The sequence below is a fragment of the Urocitellus parryii genome, chromosome 10, assembly GCF_045843805.1.
Source record: "Urocitellus parryii isolate mUroPar1 chromosome 10, mUroPar1.hap1, whole genome shotgun sequence".
NCBI lineage: Eukaryota > Metazoa > Chordata > Mammalia > Rodentia > Sciuridae > Urocitellus > Urocitellus parryii.
Window position 1 is genome coordinate 68,569,845 of NC_135540.1, and position 9,367 is coordinate 68,579,211.

Consider the following 9,367-nt stretch of genomic DNA (forward strand, 5'->3'; position numbering starts at 1 on the left):
CTTCAATAGATGAATGGATAAAAAAAATGTGGCATTTATATACTATGGAGTATTACTCTGCATTAAAAAATGACAAAATCATAGAATTTGGAGGGAAATGGATGGCATTAGAGCAGATTATGCTAAGTGAAGCTAGTCAATCTTTAAAAAACAAATACCAAATGACTCCTTTGATATAAGGGGAGTAAACAAGGACAGGGTAGGGACGAAGAGCTTGAGAAGAAGATTTACATTAAATAGGGATGAGAGGTGGGAGGGAAAGGGAGTGAGAAGGGAAATTGCATGGAAATGGAAGGCGATCCTCAGGGTTATACAAAATGTCATATAAGAGGAAAGGAGGGGCAAGACAAGATAATACAAATGGAAGAAATGATTTACAGTAGAAGGGGTAGAGAGAGAAAAGGGGAGGGGAGGGGAGGGGAGGGGGGATAGTAGAGAATAGGACAGACAGCAGAATACATCAGACACTAGAAAGGCAATATGTCAATCAATGGAAGGGAAACTGATGTGATACAGCAATTTGTATACGGGGTAAAAGCGGGAGTTCATAATCCACGTGAATCAACCGTGTAATATGATGTATTAAGAACTATGTAATGTTATGAACGACCAATAAAAAAAAAAATTCCTCAATAAGACTCCTAAAGCCCAAGAAATAAAATTAAAAAATAATAAATGGTATAGTATCAAACTAAAAAGTGTCTTCAAATTAAAGAAAACAATCAAAAATATAAAGAGAGAGCCTATAGAATGGGGAAAAAATCTTTGCCACATGCACCTCAGATAGAGTAGTAAACTTCAGGATGTATAAAGAACTCAAAAAACTGAACAGCATAAAAACAAATAACCCAATCAATAAATGGGCTAAGGAACTGAACAGATACTTCACACAGAAGAAGAAATAGGATCAGTCAATAAATACATGAGAAAAAGTTCAACATCACTAGTAATTAGAGAAATGCACTGAGATTTCATTTCACTGTAGTCAAAATAGCAATTATCAAGAATGCAAAAACCAATACATGTTGGTGAGAATGTGAGGAAAAGGGCACACTCAGACAATGCTGGTGGGACTGCAAATTGGTGCAACCATTCTGGAAAGCATTATGAAGATTTTTCAGAAAACATGGAATGGAACCACCATTTGACACAGTTATTTCCATTCCTTGGCATATATCCAAAAGACTTAAAATCACATAGTATAGTGATGCAGCCATATCAATGTTTATTGCAGCTCAATTCACAATAGCTATGCTATGGAAGCAACTTAGGTGCCTTTCCTCACTGTATCACTCAGTCATAAAGAAGAATGAAATTATGGCATTTGCCAGTAAATGGATGGAAATTGAGATTATTATACTAAGTGAAATAAGCCAATCCCAAAAAGACAAAGGCTAAATGTTATCTCTGATATGCAGGTGTTGACTCAGAATAAGTGGAGGAGGGGTGGGTGGGCATTCACCAGATTGGACAGGACACATTGGGGAAAGGGAGAGGGGATGAGAATAAAAAAGACAGTTGAATGAATTAGAAATAACTTTCCTATGTTCATATATGAATACACAACCAGTATATCTCCACATCATGTACAACCACATATAATGTAATTATACTCCATGTATATATGATATGTCAAATATATTCTACTGTCATGTGTAACTAAAATTTAAAAAAAATTAAAAATATATTACTGGCTTCTGCAGTATAAACTTCCCAAATGACCCTCACCTTGATGGTCCCAACACAGGTAATAGGCTCCTTTATCTCTGATGCATGTGTTCACTGAAATATTTACCTCCTTTTCTAAACTTTTAATATTATTCCCTTATCTTTCCTCCTCATTAGCTAATAACAGGGACTATATGTTAATCATTTTATCATGTCATGCTAGTAAAGCTAAATTTAATAAGATTTTCTGGTTCTAGGATTAAAACCATAAGCTATTCCAAAGGCAAATTATCCACAGGATTTAGGCCCAGACAGGACATGAACAGAAAATGCATGTGATTTGTAAAAGCACACTGAAATGGCACCCAAAAGACTTATTTATGCTTTCTTCAGTACTCACACAGATTTGCCTCCACCTGAGGGTCCCATGATGGCATTAAGGCCAGGTTTCATGATCCCACTGTAAACACAAAAACATATTGGTATATTATTTCAATTTTTAAAGAGTTCTATAGATTTAGGGTCGGCAATGAATATATTCATTGAAAGCTGATGAAATTGCAGACAGATAGCAAGCATCAAATCTTAAAGAAAAAAATCATAGATTAAAAGTAGTCTAGAATACACAGGATATAAATCACTAGTCAGGACATATAAGGAAAATGCCTCAGAATTCTAAAACTTTCTTTCATTTATTCTTGAAACTGCTAATCCTAGTGTGAAACAATACATTCATGTCCAAAGTTTATGAAATAAATAGCAAATTCACATGAATACTCTTCATTACTCTTACTCCTCTTATTCAGAAGCTGAATAATGTTTTATGATCAGCCTCTTCAAATACTCTCACCTGCTTCCCAGTCAAGTTAGACACAATGAATGAACCAGTGATTTGTTGACTCTCAGCAGTAGTGTTCTCACTTTAAAAAAATCTAATCAGAACAAAAATCAACACATATTAAGTAAAAATAAAAGATGGGATAAAGCATTCCAGAATATAAGAAACCATAACCTGTTCTTTATATTTAAGAAAAACATCGTGCTAATAAAAAAAAAAAGCAAAACACATTCCAGGATAGATGATTTACTGCTTTGTTAGAGTCTGATAAATGGACTGAAAAATGTTCATTAGTAGATGTCCCTGTAGCATGGATGTCCTTTAGGGATGTACAGGTACAAAATAGACACAAAGAATGAAATGGAGGAAGGACAACTAAGGGGAGGGACAATGTAGGTGTATAGTAATGATGAAATAGCAGCCTGACTTCACCCATTCAAAAATCTGGTGGCTATGCCAGTTTGTCTTTAGAATTGGAACATACAACAAGCTGTGTTGTTCTACAGTAGAATCAGTATCTATTCCTAGTTCAAGATCAAATCTGACAGCTATATGTCCTTACATAGGATTCCCAGGGAGGTCTATCCTATTACTGCCCAGCTGCCATGAGTAACGAATGTCCTAGTACAACTGCCACTTCAACATTCACATCCATGAAGACTTCAGCATTCATGGCCTATGACATTTGATGTGTCTCCCAATGATACTAGGGTTGCTGGAGACTGACTTGAAATGTGATTTTCACTTTGCTCATTAACTGAAAAACATCTCACTCAATCACTGGACGACTCTAATGAGAGTGTGGTAAACCAGGAGCAAGCTTTGACACAGAAAAATCTTAATCTTTTGGTAACACTCCTCCCCCAGGTTAAAGACATGTTAATGACTGGGTATGTCTGGAGGTATAGATCATTGTTAGAATGGATTATTAGCATGCATGGAGTCTTGGGTTCAATCATTAGCAATCTTCCAAATTCAAAAAGCTTGCATAAACTCTCAAAGTGCATTTTTCTACAGTTCTTCATGCATCTTCTTTATTAATACCCAGCAACTACTTCTAATGTGACCAGAAAAAGCTCTGTGATTCTCTAAGTCTTCCTTGACTGGAAAACTTCTCAGGCTTTTAAGATACATACTCAAGGAAGGAGCAAGCCATCATGAAAGATTCAACCAGAAACTGAATGTGAATATGTTAAGGCAAAGCATTTCAAACGCACCCTTGTTTGGCTTCCTTTGACACTAAACCCTAATATTACAGAAACAGCAGTAGTGTAGAATCCCAAATGCCACAGTTCAAATGTGGAGCAATGGCTAATTCCACATCCATTTAGGCAACATAATCATGACCTATCTATTTTGTATGAACAAGATTCTCTTCTAGGTGGGAGAGTGCTAAGACTAAATCAAGAAAACAAAGTCCTAGCCCCCTACAGTACACATTCTAGTCCAGAGATCAGTACCCTGCAGTTGGTCATATATTTTCTATTTTCATAAACATTGTGATTGGACAAAGCTATCCTCATTGGTCTAAGTAGAGTCTAGAGCTGCTTTCATGCTACAATTACAGTTAAGACCATCAACTATGGTCCACCAATCCTTGGCCTCCCCACCCTCCCTCTGCTCTTTTCTTACCCCTCACAAGCCATTCCCAACTTATTTTCTTCTTTCAGTATGTTCATGCAGAGGTTCTCCCTCCTCATAGATCTATTACACTTTACTAGATAATGGTCCACCCTTTGGCCATGTTTTGTTTATGGTCAGAGTAGGTAAATGCCATTCCTAGGACAAGTCAACCTCCCTGTACACACACACACACACACACACACACACACACACAGAGTTTTTTCACTTTCTCAGTCTTCATTCACCTGGCCCTCCTATTCAGGGTGAGGGGCTTCTATTCTGTCCTTGAGTACTTTGATTGATCACAGCAATTAATGCAGGGAAACAGCTCTGGTTTTCAGACTCTTCGTTAGACAACAAAATTTCCAAGAACACAGGCCATATCTCTGTAACTAGTATCTTATACAATACCAGGCACATACTAGGAACCCAACATTTATTGAATAAGTGAATCTCCACCTTAGTCTATTGAGTCCCTAGTCAACAAGCTGGAAGGGATAAGAGACGTAAATGAACCCTCAAATTGTGTGTGTTTTATATCTATTCAACCTGCCCATATTGAAAGCATGGTACCTTCTATCTCTTTCATCAAAATCTGTATGAACAACTACTTCTTAATTATTGTGTTTCACAAAAGTCTTGTTAGCTTTTCATAAATCAAGTATATCTTGATTTATGTAGCAAAAGATCAAAGACTTCCATCCACCATTCCTCTCCTAGTCTGGATTTCTTAACCAACACAGTAGAGACACAAGAAGTAGGCAAGACAGCAGGTGTTGCTGCATAGACAAAGTTCTAATCCTGCACAGCAGCCTTGGCCTCAGCCCAGTTGGGCCTCAGATCCTGTCCATTTCTCTCCCACCCATGCATGCCTCAACATTTTCTACACTATCTTGTCTTCCCTTGCCCTCTGGAGAAAGTTGGTTGTCATTAACTAAAAATTGTACAGTCACAAAAAAATATCAAGAAAACAGAACATATGTCTAATTTCATATAGATTTGCCTCATCAAGCCTTGATCTGACTTAAAGTACTCTTTTATAACCACTTCCCAATCTTGAAGAGCCAGTAAAAAGTTTATGCTTTGACTAGGAAGACTTATTTCCATTATTACACAACTAGAACTCATAGGCCATGGTCTCTGAGAAAAGCCAAATTCACATTCTGACATCATAGAGGGGAAGCAGAGGCTCAAAAGTATCAGAAAAGTATTGACAACTGTAATGACCAGCATCTGTGAAAAACTCATGGAGGTACCTTGTAGTGATAGGTTACATTGAAACACTCATCTCCCTCCACTCTAGGTCCAACTTCAACATCACATTTTGAATTCTGAATTTGTTATTGGATGAAAAGAATAAAAATAAAATAATAATTTCTAGGTTACTTTAAAAACTACATAACAAGATACTCTTCTAGGTGGGATTCAATTAGCTTATAGGGATCTTATATTCTACCTGTCTTTATTAGAGTAAGCAATAAGTAAATTATTATAGTCTGTGAACAACTATAAATAGACCATTCATTTTAAAAACAGGTCTATTTGAAAAGAAAAGTATTTTCATGATATACTGTCATTTCAATCTCCTTGCTTCTAGAACATAAAGTGTACAAGTACCTAAAACTCATTCGTCTCTGAATCACGTTCGAGTAGTGAAATAGAAACACACTCTTTTTCAGAGTTGGGAAAGATCAGAGCTACAATTATATATCCACAATCAAAATGCAATAAACTAGTCTGGTGCAGTGGCACATGCCTGTAATCCCAGCAGCTCTGGAGGAAGGAGGATCAAGAGTTTCAGGCCAGCCTTGGCAACTTAGTGAGGCCCTAAGGAACTCAGTGACACCCTGTCTGCAAATAAATTGCAAAAATAAAGTTGGTGGGGGACAAAGCTGGAGATGTGGCTCAGTGGTTAAGTGTCCCATGGTTAAATTCACAGTACAAAAAAAAAATAAACAATGAACTATACCACCAGACCTCTTTCCACCAAAAACATGGCTTATGCATTAAAAACTAAATGGCACATTAATTGTTCAGTTTCTCAAACAAAGATTGATGCACATGACAGAAACACTTTTAGGAATGTTGTGACAGTTAAGTTCCTTTCAGAGCTAAGCATACACTTAAGTGTTTCAATTATTTCAGTCCTAGGTTAGCCAAAAGAAATGAAAACATTTCTCAATATGTCTAAATTAATATTTGAACACAAATATTCATAGCAGTTTGTTGGTAATAGCCAAAACATGAAGTTCACTGTAGGTCAATAAAGTGGTCCTTTAAAATGTTCATGCACATACTTGATATCTGATAGTTTCTTGCTCTTGATTGTTTTCAAAGTAAATAGACAGCCTCTCTTCTCTTTTACTTCATAACAGATGTTGTGAAAACTTAACACAGGCCCTTTCTGTTCACTGAAGCTCATCCCAGGGAGGACATCAGAGTTGCGTTGGGGCATGGAGATTAAAACTGGGTCATTATTGGAAGACATCTGGAGAGTTCTGTCTTTCTGTATAGGGGAAATCAATAGAAATTTCATAGTTAAGGTAAATTAGATTTTAAACACCAGATAACAACACATGAACACATTTAAATCAAGCTTCATTTAAACTGTGCTACAGTGAGTAGGTTCCTTTCTAAAGAACAGCCTAAATCACTGTGATAAGAACATGTGACTGCATAACCAATGTGATTCTATGTAGGGTTTGGAAATGTACATGGAAATGTACAGGAAAACATTCTCCTAGTGAGAAAACACCAGGTGGGTAAGAGGCACCTTGTTAGAATGCCCTGCAATCTCTCTTAGGATCTAGTAATATAATTAATAATATGCAATGTCTACCTGGTGTGGCAATGCCCTGGATGCCTCTGTGTTAGAGCCTCATCAAGCCTTGACCTTGATTGTAGGCACATAGCTCCTGGGAATAAAGGAACTTGTTTGCTAGGTAACTAAAATTTTAACCAAGCTCTGTTGTTGCTGGAGCTGCCTGCCTAACAGTAACTTCAGACAATAGACTTTCTTGAGAACTGCACAAACCTTCTAACATTGCATAATGCAGCTATGAAATGTAACTGCAGAATAAGTAATCTTACTGATACTCTAAATAATAATGTGGTTATGGTACTAAAGGCCTAATGTAACCTATTGGTATAAATAAACGTGGCCACTTGGACAAGGAGCTGTTCTGCCACTTTCCTACCTCTGCACCTTGTCTTTGTGTTTCCCTTTATTATTTCTTCACAATTCTACAATATATACACTCAGATAAATGAGAAATTATATCCCATCTATGTATACTATATCAAAGTGCATAAATTCAGTCTACTGCCATGTATACCTAATTAAAACAAATTTAAAAAAAAATCAACCTTAGAATCTATAATGGGAGGCAGATACAAAGTAGAATACCTACACTCCAATTAGATGTCACTTTCCCAAATTAAAGTGTCCTAAAATGTAAACAGTATGAAAATTATTCAAAACCTAGGAAGGAAGAAAAAGGCCCATGATTGTTAGTCTTGTCTGGCTTGTAAATCATATGATACAACTTCAATTCAAGAACAGCCTACATGCTCATCATGCAGCTCAATTTTTAAAAAATATTGGAGTTTAGAATATTGTTAATACCAAAAGGAGCTTAGTCAAGCAGTCAGGGGCTAGAGAGATTTTTCTGAATTTATAGTTTCAAATTGTACAACTCTGTTGTGCACCTTCAATCAGCTAAAAAGGTAAACTCTAACACTGTTTTGTACTGACAGTATTATTTCTTTATTGGGCAAACATATGAAAATGACCAAGTAAATCAAATCAATAGTTAAACAGCTCAATGCTTTAAAGAAAAATTGAATATTAAGTTAACAAGTGAAGTTACAAATGTTTCATTAAACAAGTTACAAAAGGCTCCTTAAATAGATTCAGAGTTAGAGCAGGTGCTGAACTGAGCTTGTTAAATAAGTTTGAAATGCTAACTGCAATAATTCTAGTTTTCATTTTTAAGGCCAAAGTCACCCATAAAGTACTTGCTCTCTGCCTATGGTGGACCAGCTGTTCCAAACTGATCATCCTTCTGAGAATAACCATAGAAGGATACAGAACATGAAAACGAGTATGTGAGGAGTTTTCTGGTGAGAGCAACGAAGCCACAGGGACTAAGGAACCAAAATCTCAGTAAGCAGAGATCAGCTCTGGGCTTGATATATCATATTTCACATTTTGATTCAAGCATCCACCAATATTAACTCTCCTTATCTTCACACATTTGAGAACAGGCAACAGTTTTATCTTAACCGACCCATGCAGGACTCCCCACCAGACCTGGAATTAGTTGCACCCCCACATCATTTTCTGAAAAAAAAAAAAAAAAAAACATTCTGTAAGAACAGTTTTTATTTCCTCTCAAATCAAACTGCCAATAGTACAAACTCTGTTTGAGCAGTGTGCTCTTGTCTAACAAAATGTGCACCGGATACCCACACACCTTTCCTGTTACACAAATTTGCTTACTTAATAATAGTTCAAGTGACCAAGGGCACCAGTCTCAGGATATAAAGCATGGATATGGAGAGCAAAAGGAGCCAGCTTGATCTTCCACACATGCCCTGAAGCAGAGCTTCCACTGAACAAGGACACCAAGCATCTCTACTGCTGTGGAAACCCTCAAGCATTTTCCCCAGCTCCCCTGGTTTTTCCCTGTTTTCCCTGCCTGCCGCTTCCCGAGCTTGCCTTCTCACTGAAAGACTGAGTGCCTCCCCTTCCCTCCTGTGCTCTGGGGCTGAGGTCTGTGCTGACCCAGGACATTGCATGCAACTGCCGCAGAGCGGTCCCTGGACCAGAATGCCCCTAATGCTGCCACTGCTCTCTGGATCTGGCACTCACCACCAGCTGTGCCTGGGAAGAGGCGAAAGCACAGTTCAAGGCCGCTCATGAGCTGTACTGATAGGAAGCTGCCTGGATGCTGCTTCGCCTCAAGAGGCTCAGGTTGCTGGGCCAGAATGCCAGAGGCCTCCTGTGTCCTGAGGTCTGGCTCCACAGGTCAGGGCGGGGGCAGAAGGCAAAAGGCTTGGCGCTGCCTGACAGACAGGGATAAGCCCCAGCGCCCTAAGCCTTGAGATTGCATGGTATGTGACCCCCGCCCCCCTCCCGTGGAGTCTATGAAATGGAAAAGACTGTCCCTGACCACTAAGGACAGATCAAAAAACATCACCTCTGTTTTTGTTTTTTGTTTTTCTTTTTTCCTGCAA

At 37.9% G+C, this 9,367-nt stretch overlaps 1 protein-coding gene across 1 annotated transcript in view; it reads right to left on the minus strand.

Moving 5' to 3' along the window:
* Positions 1-6,617, minus strand: part of LOC144257156 (broad substrate specificity ATP-binding cassette transporter ABCG2-like) — a 47,657-nt gene extending 41,040 nt beyond the window's left edge. The window contains exons 1-2 of the mRNA XM_077803119.1: positions 6,427-6,617; positions 2,069-2,128 (exon numbers count right to left, since the gene is read on the minus strand). Of these exons, the coding sequence (XP_077659245.1) occupies positions 2,069-2,128; positions 6,427-6,617 (251 nt within the window). The remainder of the gene's footprint in view (positions 1-2,068; positions 2,129-6,426) is intronic.
* Between the last annotated feature and the right edge of the window lie 2,750 nt (positions 6,618-9,367).